The sequence below is a fragment of the Mytilus californianus genome, unplaced genomic scaffold, assembly GCF_021869535.1.
Source record: "Mytilus californianus isolate M0D057914Y unplaced genomic scaffold, xbMytCali1.0.p SCAF_5, whole genome shotgun sequence".
Taxonomy (NCBI): Eukaryota; Metazoa; Mollusca; class Bivalvia; order Mytilida; family Mytilidae; genus Mytilus; species Mytilus californianus.
The window spans coordinates 19,804,510-19,830,411 of NW_026262701.1; the positions used below are offsets into that span (position 1 = coordinate 19,804,510).

General features: G+C 33.1%; 1 protein-coding gene across 1 annotated transcript; it reads left to right on the plus strand.

Moving 5' to 3' along the window:
• Window positions 1–3,168: 3,168 nt before the first annotated feature.
• On the plus strand, window positions 3,169–20,446 carry LOC127702052 (uncharacterized). The gene is made up of 4 exons (XM_052206055.1): window positions 3,169–3,189; window positions 11,026–11,114; window positions 18,073–18,430; window positions 18,968–20,446. Exons 2-4 carry the CDS (start codon window positions 11,042–11,044, stop codon window positions 20,094–20,096), a joined length of 1,560 nt encoding a protein of 519 aa, XP_052062015.1. The 5' UTR covers window positions 3,169–3,189; window positions 11,026–11,041; the 3' UTR covers window positions 20,097–20,446.
• Window positions 20,447–25,902: the final 5,456 nt, after the last annotated feature.

The following is a 25,902-nucleotide window of genomic DNA, read 5'->3' on the forward strand; positions in this document are numbered from 1 at the left end:
ATGTTGTACTGTTACACCTCTGTCCCAGGTTAGGGGAGGGTTGGCACGCCTTCAAAGTAGTTTAACCCCGCCACATTTTGTATGTGCCTGTGCCAAGTCAGGAGCCTGTAATTCAGTGGTTGTCTTTTGTTGCTGTATATCATATTTGTTTTTCGTTCATTATTTTGTACATGAATCAGGCCGTTAGTTTTCTCGTTTGATTTGTTTTACATTTGTCATTTCGGGGCCTTTTATAGCTGACTATGCAGTATGGGTTTTACTCATTGTTGAAGGCCGTACGATGACCTATAGTTTTAAATTTCTGTGTCTTTTGTGGAGAGTTGTATCATTGGTAATCATACCACATCTTCTGATTTTTATATTAAACAAGTTGGTTGAGTGTTCAGTTTGTTAGGCTTGGCATAATTCAAATTATGGTACGAGGTTGAAATAATTATTTTTATTATTTATTTAGTATTCATTAAGTGCCTCGTTTAATTATAACATATTAATCATTATTCATAATTGATTTTTAAAAGTCGAAGTAACTAGCCAAAAGTTAAAGGGACCGGAAAAAAATCTGAAAAATGTTCTTTAAGAACACATATGCCGGCCATAAAGGAGGTACATCCCCCTTGATCCACTCTTGCTGAAAAGAGATACAGAACTTAATTGAAAGGAAGGTTTGAATCAAAATATTAAAAGCTTCTAAAAATTAAAAAAATACTTCGTACTCTACTGAATGTTAATACATTACATGTATGATATGGTTTTCTAGTGTCCAACATCACATTAATAAAGTGAAAAAGTCATATTATACCTCAGTTTATCTACATTCGATTTTGATTTGTGGATTTTGATATTCACTACGGAAATCTATTTAGAATTAAAAAAATCTCCGAAATAGTGGTTTAAATCTATCGTAGCAACATCGCCACTATATTTAGAGTTTGGTTCTACAATCTCTCACTTGATTAAGACTTGTGGTACCGCCTTGATTACAAGGAGATGTTCCTTCATTTTCAGAGATGTTGTTGAATAATGTACTTGTTGCATCAACAGACTTTTTTGCAGACCTGAATAAGTTGGCGGCAGTGTAATTAAAGTACGTCGATACCGATTGATGCGCATTGTACAAACAGTACAAAGAGCAGTGGTTCATTGTACAAACAGTACAAAGAGCAGTGGTTCATTGTACACAGAGCAGAGACACACAGTGCAAAAGTGCAAACTATGTGAAAGCATCAAAGCATCAATACACAGGTTGAAAATTAACACACACGCTTCGCACATTAAAATATGTACATAGGCATAATCATTTCCAGGTGAAAAACTTAGTACCGACTAAGCGTCCCTACCCTCGATTCACGGAGTAAGACTAATATAAATACGATACCGTTAACATGAATAAGCAACAATCGGTGTCTGTTATTTTCATTCTACAACTGTTAGCTTCCTGTATCTTCCAATATAATAGATTCTAGCACAACTTTAGGTTTATACTTGATCCATTGAAAAAGACAAACAATGGCTTGGATAAAGGAGCATGCAGTATTTGTAAATACGAAGTGGGAAGATGAATAATAAAAATAAAAAAAATGCAAGAAAGACATTCTGTTATTATAACAGTACTTTTTTAGTTAGTCTATCGCGACGTTAAAAGATGTATTAAAATGACTAAGCAATGAAAGGAGGGGTAAGACCTATCGTATAATATTATTTTTTACACAAATTACATTAAACGTTATTGATTTCATATTGTACGTTCGGCATATTTCGAAACCCACAATTCAGAAACTCTTGTTTAATTGCTTATTCCAAGGATTTGTATAGTTAAATCTAACTTTCAGCTTATCATAAGACGTGTTACATCCAAAACTAAATTATGTTTTTATAATGGCCTATACTTTCTATTCTATTAGAGTAAGAAAATAGATTTCCCATTTATCCAAGAGATCATCGATATTTCTTTGTGCATTTACCTTGTCAAAACATTGTGATCTTTAAAGTACAAAGTGAAAATATATCAGAGATACCCGGTCCAGTTTTATGAATAAGAACGACATATAATTTCGTCTATTTTAGAAGACATCGGTGGCTCTCAAATCAGAAACATGTGAAGAGCCAAATTAATTTGGAAGTTCAGGATCACTGAAATTTTAAAAATAGAATCATACTTAATCTGGATAAATCCATTCCACATCTATGCCTGGAAATACATAAACGTTAGTGTACAAGTATATCATGAAATACATAAAAGTTCGTGTACAAATATATCATAAAATACATAAACGTTAGTGTACAAATATATTATAAAGTACATAAACGTTAGTGTACAAATATATCATAAAATACATAAACGTTAGTGTACAAATATGATTTTTTTTTATCATAAAATACATAAACGTTAGTGTACAAATATATCATAAAGTACATAAACGTTAGTGTACAAATATATCATAAAATACATGAACGTTAGTGTAGAAATATATCATAAAATACATAAACGTTAGTGTACAAATATATCATATTCATTACAGCTTTTTTGAAACATTTATAAACTTTTTAAGGTTATCAATTTTTAATGAAAGCTGAAAAACCCACTAATGACAAATCGAAAAAATATCAAAAACTCAAGTATAGACATTCCAACTAAATTTTCGAAAACTCAAAATTAATAGCGAAATGTTTTTGATAAAGAGTTATCGCCATCAAAAACATGAAAGCCTTTTTCTCTTCGATTACGATTATAAACAAATACCTAGATTCTCGTCCAGCTTTTTAAAATCAGAGTTGAAACTTCTATCAAAATGTAAGAAAATAGAAAAAAATAAATAACAATTTTGGGGCTCTGAAAAAATCGATAGGGATTGAACATCTAGGTATTTCTTTTAAAATACGGCCTTATTTGAACGTCTAATTGTTATTTCTAAAAGTTGTTGTCAGGTAGGTAGTAATCTTCTCCAAAATATGAAATATATCTTCTTTTCTTCTAATCAAAACAGTAAGAAGAAAACAAACAGCAATTCAAGTAAACAATTCTTGGAAAACAGCTTACGTCTATAAGCAATTAGCGGTCAAATGACACACATCGTTTTAAGTTTATGCCTGTAAACAATAAGACAAATTATTATAAAAACCAAAATACAACAAATAATTTGTCATTGTGTACGATCTTAAGTAACGTAAACATCATATTGATTCAATAAGGTAAGAAAATGATCACTATATCAAATGAAGGGATAAAATACCTGAACAAAAACAGCCCTATAAAATGAAATTACTATAAAGAAAAAAGAAAAATAGTCATTTTGTCAGTTCATGGATGTATACAAACATAAGGCATAAAGCTAAACACAGGGAGCTGTTATGTCAAGTTTATATACATATATACATATACGTCCAGGTGCGACTAGTGTGTAACGTTTACATGTGTAATTCCTTATTCTTTTTAGTTGTTATATGAAAGAACCACGCGCAAACGCGGTATGAAGTACACTTTAAATAATTATATATTTATGAATACAATAGGGTCATTCTTTCTTGTCTCTTAATTTCAGTTGTAACGACTTTACAAGTATATAAGATCATATTAAATATTTTCATGATTAAAAAGATTATCGTATGTTTATATTGAAAACTTTTGATAGAGTATACCATGGACATATTCTATGCATCAAGAGAGGTGCGGGATATAAGTCAATGAGACAATTAAAATTATAAAATAGTAATCTTTTTCTAAACTCTCCATAAATATTATACTCAAACCCAAACATTTGAAAGCAATGGATGAATAAATACGTAGAACGTTAGGAACTATTTGACGAAAAGGGACACAAAAACCAGCTAAATTCGGCTAAGGTCAACTCTGCCTTAGGCAGGAGGAAGTTTGTTAGGTCTTTCCACTATCCTGTGGAAAAACCTTTAAATTATGTTCTGATTATTTTTTTTTCCGCCAATTTTTGATTTTGAGATTTTTTTTGTTTGGCAAGATATCGAAAATATTTTTGGTACATGATATCGAATAATGAATACGCTTACGCAGTTGACCCTGTGAAACCGTACACTGTTTTCTTGTTTTGACTACTCCTTCGCAACCGTTAAAGAAATTGACAAATTTATTTTTCCAATTGCTCGTTATATCCTCAGGTTTTAATTTGTTGAATTTTGTCCAAAGCGATATGGAGACTGCATATGAAAGTTATTTCCCCTTCTGTTTAAGACATGGTGGTATATATATGTTACTCATGAACTGTAAGTTCGGACGCAAGAAATTATTAAACGTGTTGTTTTCAATTTTTTATAGAGACCTAGGATAATTTGATTTTATGTCCTTGGTCCATCAAAAGAAATTTGAGGTCAAGGTCAGAGGTCAAGGTCATGATCTAAATTTCAACTTTTGATCGATTTCGCTTTACCTCACAAACTGTAAAAAATCATGACAAAATTTTTTTACCAAATAGTTCGTTGCGACAAGTCGTAAATTTAAAATTTTAGTCAAAAGAGTACCGTCCCTTTTTATAAGAGTTTTCTTCCCTGAAAATTTTAAAATAAGTTGTAACCATACATAGAGAGACCTAGGATATATTGATTTGAAATCCTCCCTTTATGGCATTGAAATTGAGATCAAGGTAAAATGAGAATTTGACGTTCTAACTTTTTGACCTTAGCTATAATTTCATACTGGTACATGACAAAGTCATATAGGATATTTTGCATTAGGTTTGGAGACTTTTGATCTTAAACAATTTCAACCGGATGTGACCCTGAGTCAACCGGAAGTATCAATTTTTGCACTTCTTTCACGGAAAAGTACCTAGAAACCATATATGTTTTTCATCGGTATGCATAAACCTATCATTTGAAACCGGACGTGACCTTCTGTAAACCGGAAGTAGCAAATTATCTCTCTTATTTCCGGCAATAGTATATCGAAACCATATAGTTTGGAATCAGTGTGAAATAAAATATCTAACGAGACCGGAAGTGACATGTTCTTAATCGGAAGTAGCAAATTATCTCCCTTATTTCAAGCAAAAGTACATAGAAACCATATATTTTTGGAACCAGTATGAATAAACCTATGATTTGACGCCAGTAGTAACCTTGATAACCGGAAGTGACTTCTTATCAATAATTTTGAAATTCGATGGTGGAAAGACCTTCATATTTCTGGATTTACCTCAACATAGCCAGAAATTAGTAGTACTTTTGCTGATTAATATTCATAATATGTAAATGAGCATTTTACCACGTGATAATAGTTTGAACTGAACTGGCTTGATACCATTAAAATCTTTAAAACACGGATATTATAAGTTGCCCGTCACAGAGTCCTTGTTTATAATCCCTCTGATATTTCCGTAAAGTTGTCAGGCGGTCAAAATCAAAACAATGAACGCGAATTTAGTGAATTTTTCGTGTTTTCGTGAGTTTATTCTTCTTGAAAAAAGGGGCATTTTAACTTTACGTGGGAACCTAGAGTTCAACGACTACACATACAAGGTTTGGACTTGCTTATTCTGTGGACATTCAAGTTTCAAGTTTCATCCCCGCAACCTGTTTTTGTAATGACCTTGTTAGCCAATTTTCAACACGAAGTTTGCAAATTTGACGTTTCAGTCATTTTAGGCTGTATTTTATACTGCAATATTAAAAAGCCTCTCGCTTCGATTTTTAAAATAGCTCAGGAACCTTGATTTTTGCAACGACAGTCATCTTGTTTCGTTTAAATGGTGTATATTGTTGTGAATATTTATTTTATGTCCCCGCAACCTGTCTATCACTTAAATTAAAGTTAAAATAGACATTTTTTTCAAAATTACCTATCATTTCAATATAATTTCCGTGACCCGTATCCGATTTCTTTAGTATAATATTCAAATAAGCAAAGTGGCGTTGATTTCTGGATATGATCAGGAACGTTCACACCCATACTTTTAAAATCAAAACTGAGGGATGTATAAAAACATAGAAACATATAGATATATGACCAAGTGAGTCATAAAATAGAATAGCCAAACTCTGCTACAATTCAAGGTCAACTTAGCCTGAGGGAGTTTGAACCTTAATTTCTTAATAATTTCTTAATTCATCAACGGTGAATTAAACAAAAATATTACAAACTATGTCAATACTGATGGATTTGTACTGATTAATATTTTAGTCTTGAATACATGATTATTTTTATAAGTTAGCTTTCGCGTGCTCTCAGATTAGTACTTTGATTCTTAAGTCTTTTTGTAAGTTTTTTTGCGTGTATGTGCTTGGTGACAACCTGATGAGTCAATTCTTTTCAAACATTTTTTACACCTTTCCGTAAATCAGGCCGTTAGTTTTCCCGTTTGAGGTGTTTTACATTTGTCATGTCGGGGTTTAATAGCTTGTTCTGCGGTATGGGTTTTAAGGCCATGGGGTGACCTGTAGTTGCTAACAAAGGATGAGGGATGAGTACTGAATCAGACTGGTCAAAATGATGAGGAGAAGGAAATCGTAATAACTGATTCAGACTGGTCAAATGGGAAAAGAGGAGGGATGAGTACTTGATCAGACTGGTCAGATTGGTCAAAAGGTAAGAAGAAGGGACAAAAAGAGAGTCAGTCTGATCGAAAGGGAAAGGAGGAGGGATGAGTACTGATTCAGACTGGTCAAAAGGGTAAGAAAGAGGGATGAGTAATGATTTAGACTGGTCAAAAGGATAAGAAAGAGGGATGAATACTCAGTCAGACTGGTCAAAAGGGTGAGGAGGAGGGACGAGAGCTGAGTCGGACTGGTCAAAAGGGTAAGAAAGAGGGATGAGTACTGATTCAGACTGGTCAAAAGGGTAAGGAGGAGTGATGAATACTCAGTCATACTGGTAAAAGGGGCGAGAAGGAGGGACTAGAACTGAGTCAGACTGGCCAAAAGGGAAAAGAAGAGGGATGAGTATTGATTCAGATTGGATATAAGGGTAAGAAGTAGAGATGAGTCATTATAAATTAGTCAGACTGCTCAAAAAGGTTAGGAGGAATATTTTTACTTAGCCAGACTAATATATGGGAAAGGAGGAGGGGTGAGTACTGAGTCAGACCGGTAAAAGGAGGGATGAGTATTGAGTCAGACTGATCATACGGGTAAGGAGGAGTGGTGAGTACTGAGACAGATTGGTCATACGGGTAAGGAGGAGTGGTTAGTACTGAGTCAGGTTGGTCATACGAGTAAGGAGGAGTGGTGAGTACTGAGTCAGACTGGCCATAAGGGAAAAGGAGGTTTATGTACTGAGTCAGTAAGGTCATAAGGGTAAGGGGAAAGTTGTATTATATCAGACCGGTAAAAGGAAGAGTGAGTATTGAGTCGGACTGTCTGGGTTGTTTTGTTCTTTGCTTATCAAATCTATACTTATTTTCTCTTTATCAATCTTGTGGTTGTATATGCTGATATTATTGGGGATTATGATATTTGTGTTGCTACATTAACTGTATTATACTTTTCAACAATTTATTGGAGAAATATCAAATTTGACTTTTCCTTGTAAAGGATTTCCGTTCACGAATATAAATGTTCAATTTAGTGTCAAAAACACTTTGTCAAGCTTCTAAAGTAGTTGAGGTCGATCTTAACAGAAGTCCTCAATAACAAAGACTTATCATTGTTGAGGTAAGTCATCATACTCAGAAATTGTTGCGTGCATTTATTATTGCGATTTGAAAAGATTTGAAAAACATGCGAGATTATTTATTGGGATATCTGGAAAATCTGTATACAGCTATATCTATCAGATATCAGAATGCGAGTTCTTATTATTGCGATACTCAACCAGTCGCATTTTTCGCATTAATAATAAACTGTTGACACAGAAATATGTCTCGCCTGTCGGCATAAAATTCAGAAAAAGACATCTGACGGACAGCAACATTGCTAATTAATTCAAAGTCGCTGGACCAACTAGTGGGTAGGGCCTCAAAATGGTTGAAAAAATGAGATGTAGAGACAGCAATGTAACTTTATAGATAATTTATTGTAAGTAGTTCACACCAAACTAACTTAATCAGAAAATTTAAGGTTTGAAAATTGTTAATTGATTGAAAGTCACTGGACCATGACCTAGGCGACAGGGCCTTGAAATAGTCGTCAAACTGATATGTACTGATAGCAATGCAACTTTATAGAAAATATCATTGAGCTTTCGCAAATAGTTCATATCAAACTAACTTAAGCAGAAAACTTATCATTGAAAATAGCTAATTAATTGAAAATCACTGAACCATGGCCTAGGGGGCAGGGCATCAAAATAGTCGTCAAACTGATATGTGCTGATAGCAATGCAAGTTCAAACATCATATCATTGATCTATCACCAGTAGTTCCTATCAATCTAAATTAAGCAGAAAACTTCACATTTAAAATTGCTATTTAATTCAAAGTCACTTGACCATGGATTAGGGGGCAATGCCTCAAAATAGTCGTACTGATAGTAATGCAACTTCATATTAAATATCAATGATCTATCACAAGTAGTTCCTATCATACTAACTTAAGCAGAACACTTAACAATTGTTGACGCCGGAGCCGTCGCCATCGCCGGAAAAGCAATCCCTATGTCGCGCTTTCCGCCACTTTCGTCGCAGGCGAGACAAAAACCTCGCAGTAATTTCTTAATTTACAGTATTTTAACCCTATGCGTTGTTATTTCGTAATGTATAGGACCCATTTGTAATATATTAGTTTCAAAGAAAATAACACTTAATAAACCGAAGCTCTTTTATGCCTTTATCTTGATCAGAAACGCTCAAACATTTGACTAAAGCTTTGACATTTGACTAAAGCTTTGACATTTGTATAAAGCTTTGGCATTTGACTAAAGCTTTGACAATTGACTAAAGCTTTGACATTTGACTAAAGCTTTGGCATTTGACTAAAGCTTTGACATTTGACTAAAGCTTTGACATTTGACTAAAGCTTTGGCATTTGACTAAAGCTTTGACATTATTGGTATTTGCTCTAATATAAGCTGTAAATCAACAACACCAAATACAGGATTTGTTTGATTTATGTATAGTAATGTAATATTTACAACACTATAAAAGGCTATAATGAAAAGTGCAGCATATGACAACACTTCAAAAATATCGCACTTCGCAGATTAATTTGGCGCTTAAATCTAATTAAGTAACCTTATTTACACCAGTCAGCGAATGGAGAAGTTAGACACAACATAAGATAAATGTATATATAAAAGGGATCCAGTATCATTAGAATCCATAGTGATAGGGGATCTACTATATCCGTAGTTTTCTTTCATTGATTTTTCTTTCGTCATTCTGTTATTATTCGTAAGGTTATATAAATGTGGTGCCCAATTTATTAATGAATCATTGTCTGTTGCACTTATTGAATCTGAACTTCAAAAATCTTTCCAAATGGTATATTCACGGTTCACGGTTTACCAACATTTGAAAAATCTGATTCACGTTTATCCATCAAGTGTCAAACAATAGATGAGCTTCGTGTTTATAAAGCAGTTACTAGTAAAGTGTTGTTATTGCGAAGGTATAGTGAGACCTGTATAAAGTGTATTATAAATAATCATATTATACTTTTAATAATAAATTTCAAATCAAAATTAAAGTAAGAAAAATACAAAATGCGTGGGATATAAAAATTCTTCTAATACTGTTCATCTTTGGATTATAATCTAAAACAAAAATATATCACACAGAAACTGGGACTCGAAACCGCTTACAAAGACAACGACGACTTCCAACTACTAATAAGACGTGCAACAGTTCTACATCTTGTCCCATCAGAGCTAGTTGAAAAATATGGTTTACTACACTGGAAGACGCCGAAGTGATTGCCATCGACACGACAGCTTTCGCCGACTATGTCACAGAGTACTGGAATGAAGGAAACAACCGTTAGCAATGGAAAATATAAGAACGAGAAACCAACAATAATCACTGCAAACTAAAAAATCTCGTCAATCTTGCACACCTAAACATCAAAGTGCTGATAGAAATTCTCAAGAAACAAAAGGTGACATAGAAGCCAAGCAAATACAAGTAGCAGCTTGGGTCACACAGCAACTCACACCCAAGAAATACCGAAACATAAACATCTGACTGTCAACACTGAAAGAACGATTTCTCCAAGGTGAACTTATCGTTCAGAACTACACCGACAAGCCTAGTTTCTCCTCCAAATCATAATTTGACAGTAGTGTGTAGTGTACTAGTATTTCAATGTTATTTTTGCTTATAGACTCACTATATGTGTTCAGTACATTACTTGTGACTTTATAAATTGTAATTGTGTTTAATTTCAGGATTTTTTAGTGCAGAGTTTTTGTTGTATAATATTATCAAAATGCTCGTAATTTAAAGCATTTTTATTATTTTCGGAACATAAGTTAAAGTTTTTTATCTATAATGTTTTTGTGTTTGATTTAAAGATTTAATAGCGCAAAATGTGTATTATCAAATTTAAGCATTTTCCTGAGCATAAACGAAGATTGTATGGTGTTTTTGTCCATTATTGCTGTTTTACCTACTTACAACTTGCAACTCTCGTTAGTGCCTTGTGTCGCATAGGGCGCGAGCGGAAGTCTTCCATCTGAGACAGTCTGCTGTTTAAAACGGATGTAAAATCGTTTGTTTTAAATCACTGTTGTTTGGTATATTAATTCTCTTTGATGAAATAAATACATTTTGTAATTTTGAATTTTTTCTTAAATATCGATCCGTCAGATCATCCAAATGTGATTCTAGTTACAGGTAAATTTTATTGCATAACAAAAAATCACGTTTCTCCAACAAATAATTATTTATCTGTATACTAAATTGTCAAATGTCGGCGAAACGTGAACACATAGTCCAAGTGAATGTTATTCAAGGAACACAGCACAAACAGATTTAAACAAAATAGTACGTAATCATTACATCAACACCACATATACATATTATTACAGCAACTTATTTGGAATAACGTCATACATTTTGTATGTTGACAACACATAGGGACAGTTTAAATTTATAGAAGTAGTATTTTTGTAGCTTTCCATTTTTTGTAGACTTCTGCAAGGAATCATGATTTGGAGTGGAACAGTTTACCTAATCTGCATTTCATTTATAACAGTGGAGTCTTGCCAACAAAATGGAAGTAAGTCTTTTTCTTGTTTTTGTTTATACCAAAGGTCGTGTAATTCTGTAACTTAGCCATGGAACAAACAAACAGTAATTTGATTGCATTATTTTCAACCCCTGAAGGTGAACAGCAATAATTGACATTTTTAATGATGTCAAGGGCTCTAAACTATTGTAATAATACATATTGTTTCACCAATAACAGCAACGGGATGAATATGCTTATATAGATTATCAAACAACAGTGTTATTAAGGAAACAAAAGCCGATATTAAAATACTAACGGGGTACACAGACATCATTTCACTTTTCTCATTTCAAGCAAAAGTCACCGACAGCCGAGAGTGATCAAAGATGAGTCTGATTTGTAAGCATAACTTACACAAAGATGTTGTTAAATGAACGTAAAACGTTTAAATTAGATACCCCCAATCGGGCTAACGTTCTCAAGGTGTATCTAATACTTGCTTCGTATGCAAATTCTGTGGTGTTACCTTAATTTTTGAAACCAGTAATGAATCATTATTCAGCATATGAAATAAATACATGAAATTTCAAACATTTAAAATGTATGTAAAATTGGTTCTCAAAAACCACACACATATTTGATGAATACATCTACAATGTTAATGCCATCAACATTTGAATTCAATATTCGTATGAAGTATAGATAATAAATCCTTCAGAAAATCAAATCCAAAGAAAGAATCTTGATTTTATTGCATTTGTGATGTAAAAAGTACACGTAAAGATTGTTATCGGTATTTTGAAAACGAAAATATCGGTGTTTAATGTAAAAGTAAATACATAAGGAAACATTATCCTCATTCTTCAGTTGTATCATCATGGTTGTCATCCATTTGTTAAATCCGTAAATCGACCTTTACAACACAAGGTTTTTGATAGACACAGCATGAAGGCTGTTATTGATTTTAAAGATTTTGGCCTCATCGTGTTATAAAGAAATATATCAAAATTACATTCCAAACAACTAGTTTAATTAGGTTCAGCAAGTCCAGAATTAACACTTGCATTGTTTATTAAGTGTGCACTTTTGTTGTTTGTTGTTGTTGTTGTTGTTTTTTTTTTTTTTATTATTTATGGTAGCTCCTGCGAGTTTTTATCTACATATGCCAATATTATCATTAAAATTGCACTTGAACATACACATTACTCGTTAAAATTTTTAGTTCTCTCTGTGTGGAAATTCATCATTTACTTCTGTATAAAAAGACCTTGTGGTGTGTTATGTCAGTGGATTTTGCATTGCTCTAAGGGTGTCTAAGCCATAAGGATCGAAATATAGTTGGTCCCAAAATGTGGGTTTTTACGAATATGACAACTGGGTCAACAATTATTCTTAAACACGACACAAAGAATCAATTTACTCTGTCCAACATAAATTACAATGTTAAACCCAGTCATAGCAAATTACTCTGTCCAACATATTACAATGTTAAACCCAGTCATAGCAAATTACTCTGTCCAACATATTACAATGTCAGTCATAGCAAATTACTTTATCTGCAGTCATTTATGATGTGCACTTATTTTTTTTTTTTCGTCAAATAACTGTCTCATTGGGGTGTTGCTAAGCGGCGGAAACGGAATACGTAACGGAATACGAAAAGGAAACGGAAAACGGAAAGAAAACATTTATACTTTTCTTTTTGGTTATTTATCTACACAGGTATGTTTTATGCAGTATATCACATTAAAAGAAAGAAAACAGTGGAATACATTTAAGAAAAAAGATTTAAAAAAACAATTTGCAGGAGATGATGAGACTATGTTTTTAAAATATTTAATAAGGGCATACATATTGTACGTAATTTAATTGCGTAAACCAATTGTTCCATACACCTTATCGCTTTGTAGTCCAATCCGGGAAAAACAGTTACTTAGACAACTTCCTGTTTCCTGTTGAGGTCAAGCGGACCAAAACAAAGGTCATCAGCAATGAGCTGAGGGAGAAAAAAGTTTGGAAAGTGGACATTTTAAATAAATTTTAAAAGACAAATTGAAGTCATTAAAAATGCTTTGTTTGATGCATTTACTATGGTTTAAACATGTCTCTATGAACAGTTTTATGAACAATACATTGTTTGAACAAGGCCCCAGATAGCTTGAACTGGTTAGAAAGTTGTGATATTTTAGAACTTATCCGGATAGGAATAAAAAGCGATAAGGTGTATTGGTTCATTTATTTTATGTTCTAGTTTGCGACCATGCGATTCATCTTAATAGTCTGTTTGACTTTTCTTATTTTCCATAAAAAAAAATAAAGATAATAAAAAGAGATGTTGGATAAACGTCAATAAGACAGTAACCCAACAACACAAAATAAAAATCTACCAACGGCCTATAAATATGGACATTCATCTCGATTCTAGATAGGTTGTGGAGTAATACATTTTGGGGGGAAATGCTTTAAAAATTTCATAATTAATTTTTCTTTGTTTCTTTTTTAATTGCTTTGAATAAGTATTATAGTGATGTGGTGTATCTTGTTGTGTTGTTCTGCATTGGTGATCTTCCTTCTATCTTTCCTTGTATAAAGGAAAAAAAACGTAAGAGAAACCCGATGGGACAATGAAGTATGGACGACAACCGATAAGGAATTCTGGGAAATAGACATAGAAACTTGGATACACTTTACTTTTATGTAAAACCTGACAAAGTCACTCACTATACAAAGCCTTTCTCACCCGATTACAATACTGACAAAATGTATTCAAACGGACGGTCCATAAATTCGGGCACTCTTCTTCAGGAGATGACTGACTGTCATGTCTTTGGTTGCATATTGACTCCATGCGTTAAACAGCATCCATTAGGACTGATAAATTTATAAAGATATGTAAAAATCTTAATTCACATTATACAATATTTTTGATACGCGCGTTTACGGGACGTATTATGGTTTACTGTTGTCCGTCTCCCCGTCCGTCCGTCTGTCTGTCCGTCGTAAACGTGTCGAACAATAACTCAAAAATGCTTTAACAATTTTCATGCATCTTTGGTGAATTGTTTATATCTATTGACGTAAGCTCCCTTTCAATTTTTATACATTTCAGATCATACTTTTCTGAATAAGGGATTTTATTCATAAAAGAAAGGGGGAATTTTCCAGTTTTCGGACAGTAACTCAAAAATGCTTTGGTCGGTTTTCATGAAACTTTGGTGACTGGTCTATATTATTAAAATAAGCACCCTTTAGTTATTTTATTATAAATTTATGATTTGACATTGAGTAGTTAAGGAACTTTATTCGTTGAAAGAGCAACAGGCGCATCATGCTCTTTATTTTATCATGTTTTGCTAATTCAGCAACATTCAAATGATATTGTCATGTAAAATATAACATTTAATGATTTATAATCATTTAAATATATATATTTGTAAGTTTTGAATATGAAAAGAAAAATATTGCATATATATTTGCAAGTTTTGAACAAATTTTTGATTTCTTGAATATAAACAGAAAAATATTGCATATATACTTGTAAGTTTTGAACATAAATTATTTTTTGGAATATGTATATAAAATTGTGCATATCTATTTGTAAGTTTTGAACATATTTATTTTTTAATAAATAATTTTTTTTGAATATTGAAATGTTTGACGTGCCATAATAGACATGAATACTTATTTATTCACACTAAAGGAAATTCAATGTTTAAATTTGAAAGTTACTCTTATTCATATCGATAGATTTTAAAGATTTTAGTGTCAAGATAACTGAAAAAAATCATTATTCTCTGTTGTTTTTTTTTTAATTTATAAAATAAAAAGATACTTAATTTTACACTACGCATCTGATCGTTTGGGTGTTTCCACTGGTCAAACACTCGATTATCCAAAATATCATTAATATGTAGACTAAATAACACCTGACCCAGGACAGTGCCTTGGGGTACCCCAGAATCAACGCCTGGTGGATCAGTTTGATTTTGTCCAATTTACCACGACAATTTGCTTGCGGTAGCACAGGAATGGGTCAATCAAACATAGTGTTTTACCTGATACCCCGTAACAGTTTTATTTTGATTTAAGTAGTTCATGTGGGGCTGTGTCGAAGGCTTGTTCAAAATATAATATAAATATATCTGTTTGTTGCCCTTTATAGATGTTTTTGTTACAATCAATGATGACAGTACATAGTTGCGACTGTGATATTTATGAAAAGTTTGTGTTTGATTTTTCATTGATGATATTACAATGATCTGGGTGTCGCATTATGTTGGTGCATACCATACGTTCGAGCATCTTGCAGAGAATGCACATTAAGGATATTTGGCGGTATCAAATGGTCAGCCTTCTTGAAAAGTGGACAAACGTCTTCTGTTGTCCATTCATCAGGTATTGAGTTGAGCTGGTATTGATAGATTGTTGAAAAAGGTGACTAATGATGGGTGCTTATTCATTTAATATATAATGATTTCTTTAGTGGTGCATATTCAGTTGACGGCTTCTTAGAAGATACAATTATAGTGAATTGTTCATTCAATGCTTCTGCTCCGTCAAGGTCGTTTTCTGCTGGAAGACCTGCCATAGTCTCACATGAGTGGTGGTATACTTTGAGAGTTATTTTTGTTTTTGGTTCACCTGGCCCAACGACCAAGTGAGCTTATATCATTACTTGGCGTCCGTCTTCGTCGTTTTTAACTTTTACAAAAATCTGCTCAGAAACTACTGGGCCAAGTTTTACCGAACACATGTCATACAAGAAGTCGTCTGACAGTTTTGGTTAAACTGGCCACAATTATCATTGGTGCATCTACTTTAAAAAAAAAATGTGTTCGATAACCATGCCTGCCAATCAAGATGGCCGACATGACTACAAATAGAACATAGGGATGATAAAGCAAGTGTTGTTTGTTATTTTGAAAACTGCTATGAAAAAAGAAAAAATGACGGGGCAGAAATGATCAGAATGTTAAGCTCTACATAATGTCCATTCATGTCAAAATTGTTAGACGGTTTCTTTTTTTTCAAATTTTGCCGTAATAGTAAGAAGTCTCGTGATTCATATGAGAGATTGCCTTTAAATGACAACTTTTTTTTACCCTCTTTTGTGTTATGGGTAAAAACTAAAGAAGATGTAAACAGAAAATGGTCAGAAATTCAAGATCAACAAAAATGAGATTTTTGTCACGAATCTATTCAAGTCTACAATGTTGAAGAGTTTCCATTGTTGAAGATGCACATAAACCTAGATGAGCGACAAATGCTCTTTAGAGCCCAGGGGCGTAGCTGCCGTTAGGCACTTTAGGCACGTGCCTACACATAATTTTTTCACATTTTTTTTTTTATTAAAAAACATAAATTATATATAATAAATAGACAACATTATCTGTAGATTCACGTGAAGTTGTCAAAACTCTTTAATTATCAATTGTCATTTGTACACTAGTCTATCATCCTTAGTGAATGGAGTATTAGATAGAATTGTATGTCATTATATTCCACCTTATATAGAAACTAAAAACTAGAACCTTGGTTCAGATCATTTCACTTCTATCAACAAATACTTCAATGAACCTCAACATGCGCAAAACCCTGACATTTTATTCTTAGATACATGATTTTTTTAATTAGTTGTTGTTGGCTTTCAACTAGCTTTCCACTTGGTCATCATCTGACCTACAATAACACCCTTGCCAAAGTTCGGCGTCCGTTTGGCTGTGCGGGATGTATAAATATGCAGTCACGTCTGGTCAGTATGGGGTCGTTAAATCCGATGCCTAGTGTATAGAATGCCAAGCTCTATGCACATTAAGAAACTTGCAACAACTCATTGAGGGGTTCGTAGGTCTACTGAAAGGCAAAATTTCTGTTCCTATCCAATGAACCCTCATTTTCTAATGCATGGCATTTCCAAATTTCCAGACCTTCATCCTGGACGATCCCTACTACAGGACCTAGCTACAAGACCTAGCTACCTGTTGTAACTATTTGTCACTGGGCGTTTAGCAATAAATCAATCAATAAACTAGCTTTCAGTAACTTCGAGTACTCTCACATCTACGGATAATGACCATAATTATTCAACATCATAAACAAGTAGGGATTTTACAGTACAGGATATCAGAAAATATAAATTTATTAAATTTTGATAGATAGTATGCACAGAACAGAACTTCTGCATGAGGCATCGACTATGATTTTGTGTAACTGGGTGAGAGTGAAGGTTTAAGATGTAAATGGTCGATGCGTAATCCAAAGGATAGTATTATCATATAGTAGTGTCGGTGTTTATGTGCCTATTTTTTTAATGAAGGATCGTCAATATGTACTATCATTTGGGGTATATATCAATTATCCTCAATCAGAGAGGGATAAATATGAAAATACTAAACAGGGTGTGCAGCTTAATAAAGAGCTGCGCTGATCTACGCTGCATGGGCAAAGCATATTTCAAAAATTATTTTTTTCATATTTCCGATTGTGCTGCTGGTTAAATCATCAGTCAGATGTTATTGCAGAGTTATGTTTATTTCTTCCATTTTTTTCATGTATATGATCATGATAAAATTACCAGTAAATTTTATGCTTTTTGTACTAAAAATTTTGCAACCCGAAACCCCCTACCACGGCTGTGCCGCGATTTGTGCCTACAGTTTATTTTATCCCTAGCTACGTCCCTGAGCCTCAGCCTGTACTTTTTTTTTTTAGCTGTTATGTATTTCCAAAACTGTTTGCTCTTTTCCTTGATATATCCTACATACTTGTTTAAGATTTCGTTATATTTCAATCTTTATTGTTTTTCGTAGTTCTCGCCATTTTTCGCCTCAAATTCCGTCCAAATAAATATTTCTTTCCATTTCCGTTTCGTATTCCGCCTTTTAGCAACACCGGTCTCATTGACGTATACAGAATATCTTTTATTCATTAATGCTCAACGTGTAATTGTTATCAACATATTGCATTCGTATAAATGTCCTCTCACTTTAGCCTTTTACTTTAATAGTGACATGTGGGAGCGAATGGATAAAACAGTTAGAGACCAACCAACAAGGCAATGTAGTATCCGGCAGTAAAGAATCACTTCGACAGGATGTTTTGAGTTGTGCGAAAGTTCGGATCAGTTTTGGAAATTATTATGGAGATACCCAGTTTGCGTACATCCTTAATGGCGACGTTTGTGTACAGTCACTTTTTCATATAAGCAAGAATGGTTGGGATAAACATCAAACTAAAGCATATTGGTGGTTTCTCGTCGTATGTACCACTGGAAATGTACACATGTCTCGGTGGTATGTTGGATCGCATGCTCAACCATCAACACCAGAAACCAAAGTTAAATACAGTGCCAGATGGTTTACAAGGTATATACAGTAAAAAATAACTATCTGATAACTCATTACAGGGGAGAGGGTGGGTTAACCAGATAAATATTATGGCTCACTTGCATTAAATCAAGAAATGAATCTCCATAATGCAAAGCTCTGATTCTTTGTCAGGATTTGGCTGTACTTGATGTCCTTTTTGGTTTGATCATTTCTTCAAAGTATGTATTAGGTTAGGATTTTCAAATATTTCGGCCTCAAGCATCAAGAGACATTAATGGTCGAAATGTCCATCGGGTACAGTAAATTTGATACCGTTAATGTTATGATATTCTGTTATGGCTTTGTCAATTGAAACTGTCATAATACAACAAATCAAAGAATACTGTGAACATTTGTCATTGAGGACATTTTGCATTTTGAACTTCATAAAATCAACAATTCGAATAATTATAAATTTGCTTTGGTAAATAGTCTATATCAGAGTGTTATGTTTGTGTGGTGCTTTTTTGATTTTGCATTCTATTGTAGTATACTAAATAATAATTGCCAGACTAATTGTCTATCTATTTTTAGACAAATAAGCTCCGACTCAAATCCTCAAACTCCCATTTTCTGCAACTCAGACAGTGGATCAGCAAGCTGTGGCAATATAAAACATCTAATAAGAGCTGTTGGTAACGGTGCAGAAATCCATGTTTCTCATGTAAATGGTAAACAAGGGGCAGCTCTTGAATTTTCAAATATAGCATATAATAAGGCTAAAACAATAGTATCTGGAACACATTTGTGGCATGTAAGTCAGACAATTGTCGCAAATCATATAGAATTCCAGCAGAATGCGTATTGGTGGTTTAATCTATGTTCAACCGATGGAACACGTGATCTTTCAAGATGGTCTGTTGGTGAACATACTGACCGAGGACATTCTAATGACAGAGTATCGATGAAATGGTTTGCTGATACATGTTGGACCTTAGCATATAAAAATGATAAACATGGAGAAGCAATCGATGGTTCCCTGGAATTTCTGCGCTCAGCTATTTTAGTTGGCAAAAGGGTGAGGCTGGTTTACTCAGATAATACGTACGGAATTGAAGCTGATCAGTTAGTGATAAGAAACGGTCATGTTACTGCGCAAGTTCTAGGTCACGTATCGAAAGCAAATCTACAGAAATTTCAGAATAACGCATACTGGTATTGGCAAAATGTTGCGACAACTGGAAATGTAGAAACCATTCGCTACAACGTAGGTTCACACACCAGCCGGGGCAGTTCCAATGATAGACAAGCAACAAAGTGGTTTATTGACTCTAGGCCTTGGGTACACGCGTATTCCAATTCAGAAACAGGTACAACTACACATGGATCTAAGGCGTCGTTGATACAGGGTGTTAAAGCTGGGAAGATGCTCAGATTCACTATTAAATCTCCTAATCAACCAAACAATGATTATGTTGCTGTCTTTAACGCTGACAATGCAGACTTAAGTCCTGATGAAAATGATCTTGGTGCACAACATATTCAGTCGATAGGGTTGACAAAAGATGGACTATATAATGTAGCATTTGGATCTAAACCTTTTTGGAATTTTATGATCGCTACGACAGCTGGTAAAGTCGATGAAACAAGATGGACTGTTGGTGTGCACCAGAGTCAAGGACACATCAATTCTAATTCAGCTATTGATTGGTTTGTTAGTTAAGATATACATGGACTACTTTACTGCATACTAGTATGTTGTATAAAGGAAATAATTAACTAAATAATGTCAATTGATGATTTTTTTTTTCTATATCTTTCTATATCAAAATGCATTTGGAAACAAACTTTACAGCAGTTTTATCGTACTACCCCGGTATATGTAATGTATTGATTGAATTATGTATATTCCGACCAAGATATGCTTGACTAAATTTTATTTACTCTAAATTTAAAAAAATCAACAATTAGCAATAAATTGTTTAATGTCTTATACATACGATATGTAAAGTATGCTGTTTGAACACCTCATCTGCATTGTCTTTTCGCCAGTTAATAAAAACGACCGCTTGATGTTGGAAAAGACATGATATCAAAACTTGACAAGTGTCATAAACAAATTTTACGTACATATAACAACTCAAAACGAACTTATTCTGTTGTGCAAAATAATTGATTCATAGTGAATTGGGATGCTCGACTAGACTTTTCGTTCAATATTACCTATTTGTATAATTAGACATAACTTATACAAGACGTCTCAATACTTTAGAGGTGCGATGCTCGACTAGACCTACCTATATGTATAATTAGACATAATTTTCACAAGACATCTCAATACTTGAGCGGTGTTCTTTTGTAGTTTTCCAATTGAACAAAGTCAAAACGTAATGGGCAGATAGAAAATATCCCTTTACTATATTATTAGTATATAAAAATAAGGACACGTGGTATGATTGAAATCAGGAATGCTCAAAATTAGAGAATTTGAAAGTCATAGATGTATAAGTACGAACAAACGTTAGAAGATATATGACCAAATGTGACCTAAAAGGAATAGCCAAATTCATCTCGGCTAAAATGTTCATGAGGAAGTTGGAACCTTATATTCTTTAAATTTAAGGAATTTAAGAAAAGTATTGTAATCAATCAAGTCAGTCGATAAGCAGTGACTACTGATCCGATGATACCATCGGGGACTATCAGTCCACTACAAGTGGTATCTACCAAGAGTGATAAAAGAAAACAACATTTTATAAATTTCTTGCGTCCGAAGCGCTTTTATGAATTTTTCTTCATCAGGAACGCTCAATGCCAAAAGTTTGAGAGCCAAGGATGTATAAATACGTAAAAACGGTAAGAATGGCTTAAAAGTTCATACAATGAATAGCTATATTGATGTAAGATCAACTTTGCCTTAGAGAATAGGAACCTTAGTTTCTAAATAATGACTTAATTTTTCAACGGGGAATTTTAGAAAGGTATGTTAATCATAACAATACTGAAACACTGACTACTGAGTTGATGATATGCTCGGGGACAAACAATCCATTAGTAATGGTATCCAGTGCTAGTAAATGAAATAGCAGTTTATATATTTCGTGCGAACGAAACATTTTTCTAGATTTTAAGGTACCTAATATTCTGTTGAAGCTTCGTTGAAATCCAAATAAAGGTATGGGAGTTTCGCCTACAAAGTGGAATGCCGGACGGGTTAACAAACTAACACACTCAACGGTTACTATAAATCCTCAATGGCGTACACCAGGAATACAAACAAACCATTGTGTGTCAATATTACGCATATGTAGCATTACAATTGGCACCGTAAATGTTATTATTAGGTATTCCAGATACGACAGCTTATTTACAGAAATGTGTCAACTGTAATTAATTTCGTAAGATAGCAATATTTCAAACAGTCAAAACTTATAATTGGTTTATGGATAATGCGTCAGAAAAATGCATGCAGTCAAACTTTTAGCAATTTCTAATTAAGAAATAATTCTCAATGCCATGCTCTATTCTAATTTTAACATGGATAGGCATTATATTTGTCAATATCTTTGTATCGAGCGGTTCTACTTATACCTAGTTTGATATCGGTTTAATTTGCATGGTACAAATTTTCCTCTACAAAGACGCATATTTAATGAGTTTAATGTATTTTCACAGAAAAAAAACACCTGATAATGCTTAAAAATGAAGGACTATTATACTTTAAAATATTGATGTTATATTATTATACCTGCCGCAGGAAAATTTCCGAAAAAAGTATTTTTGTAAGGCAATGCAGATTCCCATAAAATGCAATAATACACTAATTCAAAATATGAATATTGCAATAATTCACAGTATGTTGGCTATATTTGAATAAATATGCAATAATTATTAGAATAAAACATAACCTTAATGAATAAAATCGACACTGTTTTTTTTTCAAATGTTTTGTAACACTTTCCAATAATTGACATATCTCGAGATATTTTGTTTCAGTTTTGAAAGATATGACATCCGAAATACTATCGTAAGTGCAGAAGAAGGATGCCGATTTAGGTCACTTTAATTTCAAACATTTTGTTCAAGTAATTTTAAAGGGAGTCATTCCAGAAAAGTAGAACAGTTTGGTGACAAATGCAGTAACTTTTGAAAATTCTGATTATTTTACTATAAGGCTCAATAAATATGTTAATTGTTGTCTAAGAGACATTCAAACTCATAAGCCGAAAATATACTGACAACGCCATGGCTAAAAAAGAAACAGACAAACAGATAAACAGAAAAACAACAGTACACAAAACACAACATAGAAAACTAAAGACTGAGTAACACGAACCCCACCAAAGAATGGGGGTGATCTCAGGTTCTCCGGAAGGGTAAGCAGATCCTGCTCCTAAATGAGGGATATTATATAGTATATGCAAGGAATTTAAAAATTGAAATTGTGTATATATACAAATGATAAATGTATGCACAGGAGAGTGTACATGTATAATTATTTTTATTCGGCAAAATAGTAATCTCTCTTTACATAACAAAATTCAAACTGATTTATCGCATAATGGGTTACGATGCATTGTAGAATGTGCTGATAGATTACATACAGAAGGGACACAAGACGGATTTCTGAAATACAGATACATTTTCTAATGTTTAGTTCTAAAGAAAAGAAACATGTTGAAATATCAACTTTCATTTCTAGTTTGATCGAACGAATCGTTCGAATAATATTCAACTTTGAAGAAACTTAGAATGGATATATATTTAAACCTTTACATATTTAATAGCTTGCTATGCGGTATGAGTTTGGTGCATTGTTGATGATGGTACAGTGATATAAAATTGCTAACTTACACGTCATTGTGTCTCGGCTTGATAGTTGGCAATCATATCACATTTTCTTATTCTTATGTTGGTTCTTTTTGAATTAACAGTTTTATAGTTAAAATTAAAATGAATTGAAATAAAACCAAACACGAGAAAAGCAGACTGTAAGGGTTTTGTGTAGAATTATTTCAAAATGTTACTATGCGTATTAATTCCTCGCATACCAATCTCAATTTATTAAGTCTTTTCCGTAGAAAGACCTTTTGATTTTGTTCTGATTATTTGTTTTTCTTCCGTTACATGCTTTTGTTTCACATGTTGATAAGATATTTGATATATGATATCGAACAATTATTACGCTTTTGAAACTCGCCCTTTCTAACATTACACATTTCCATATAATAGTTATCTACCCGTATACGGATTTTCTTGTTATCGCTTCTTCCCAGAAAGAGTAAGAGACATATCGTATATTTTTTCTCTCCAAAATATACGTTACTTCCTCGGGATCATGTTAAATTGGTTACAAATAATAACAGTTATTTCCCTTATTATGCTTGACATGTGTGGTATGTTGGTCTAACTCATAAACCGTTAGTCATATACCTAGATGCCTTCGATATGAGGTCTTTTGTCCATAAGCAGGAAATTGAGGTCAAGGTTATGTTCTAAATTTTGAACTTTGCTTGCTATCACAACTCTTCAGAAACCGTAAAAGTTATCGACATAAGGTTTTTTGACAAATTATCAGTAACTGTTGAATAATGACGCAACGCCAATGCAGTTGAATCGAAGTGCTCTGTTAGTATTTCGTAGGAGTTTTCTTACCCTGGATATTTAACATAAGGTGTTTGGTAGGATAACTTCTGAATGATGCATATTCTAGACTTGGGGTCTTTTAATTTGATATCCCTGACCTCTGACCTAGAAATTGAGGTCAAGGTTAAAGGTCTATTCCACGTTCTAGATTTTGACCTTTGTTATGTTACCTCATACTGATACATGATAAAACCATAAGGTCTTTTGCAATTGGACAGGACCTCATGTGACCTTGTGTTAACCGAAAGTAGCTATTTTGCACTTATTTAATGTAAAATACCTTGAAACCATACTTTTTGATTAAGTGTAATGTAACCTTTCATTTGAAAGCAGGAGTGGCGTTTTTTTTTTATTAAACCAGAAGTAGAAAATTATATCTTATTTCATGCAAAAGTATATATGAACTTTTTCTCTTTGGACTCAGTGAAAAATAAATGACACCGGAAATGGCATTTTGTACACCGGAAATAGCCAATTATCTCCCTAATTTGAAATGGAAATACATAGAAATTTTGTATTTTTGGAATCAGTAAAAACTAAGCTGTCAGTTGACACATGAAGTGACTATTTTAAACCGTAAGTATCAATATAGGTGATTATCTCAAAGAATAGAACTACAAACTACATACGTTTGGAATCTATGTGAGTTATCTTTCGACACCGTTTTTGTTTACGAAGGTTACTTTTTAACATATCTGTCTAATAATTCATTTAAACCTTTATTATTAAAATGTGAGGTGGAGAGAACTGCAATATATATGTTTGCTGCTAGATCAGAGAAGTTTAGGAAAAGAAAACCCAACACAATCGATTGATATGCAGCAAAGATTAACTCTTTTCAAATTGAGTTACTAGGAAAATTCAAACGGACCTTACTCCAATGTAAACATTTAATGCCAATACATCGAGAAGACAGCACACACATGTACAAAAATAAAAATAGTTTCTCGTATTGGTTTTCCCACTGAACACGTGTAGTTTTATGAATAAGCTACTAAAAATAACAAACCGTAGACGGAGAAAACAGATATCCTCAAAGTTATTGTAAAGCGGTCGATACCTCTGCTGGTGGACTATCAGTGACCGAGGGTATCATCAGCTCGGTAGTCAGTTCTTCGGTACTGACATAATTCATAACAACCCTTTCTAAAACTGTCTGTTTATAAATTTTGAAATTAAAAAGAAACTAAGGTTTCCAACTCCCTCAGGCAGAAAAATAAGCAATGTTGCTTGTTTCTGAATCCCATTGTTTATACTGTATTATATTATATAGCATGATTTGACTTATCGAATAAAATATTGTTTAAACCAAAAAGAAACTAAGGTTTCCAACTCCCTCAGGCAAAGTTGACTTTAAATGGATTTGGCTATTTTTCTGTCCTTTTTGGTCATAAAGCTCTTCGGCTGTTTCAGTTTTTAAACATCCTTGGTTTTCAAATATTCGGCTTTGAGCATAAACCGACAAACAATGCAAAATATAAGGACATTTTACAGAAAAACAACATGCATTTTCAAAGGACTCACACATTTGAAAATTTACATACTGAATCAACCGAGAATTACCACCTGCAATGCCTTCAATTATTTCCTTAAGACAAGCTTATTAATATAGATATTAATGAAAAGAAAATATAAATATGGACATATTCCATTGCAAAAAAAATATTCTCTTTCTATCCTGAGACGGATTATTAAATTACATAGGTTTTTATTTTAGAACTTCTGGATCCTCACAACCCATTAGCCATGTAAACATATTTTCTGGATTACATTTTTGTTTAAAATTAGGATATGCAAAACAAAGCTCTTTAACATATATGTTTTCTACAAGTTGTACATTTGTATATGCGAGGAGGACCATGCCCTCATCTTTAACTTCCTTC

Bases quoted from the DNA above. Each gene is read 5' to 3' on its own strand.
- LOC127702052 (XM_052206055.1), top strand. From the start codon at position 11,042: ATGATTTGGAGTGGAACAGTTTACCTAATCTGCATTTCATTTATAACA. The intron at 11,115-18,072 runs GTAAGTCTTTTT...TTACTTTAATAG, and splicing joins GTCTTGCCAACAAAATGGAA to TGACATGTGGGAGCGAATGG. The intron at 18,431-18,967 runs GTATATACAGTA...ATCTATTTTTAG, and splicing joins AGTGCCAGATGGTTTACAAG to ACAAATAAGCTCCGACTCAA.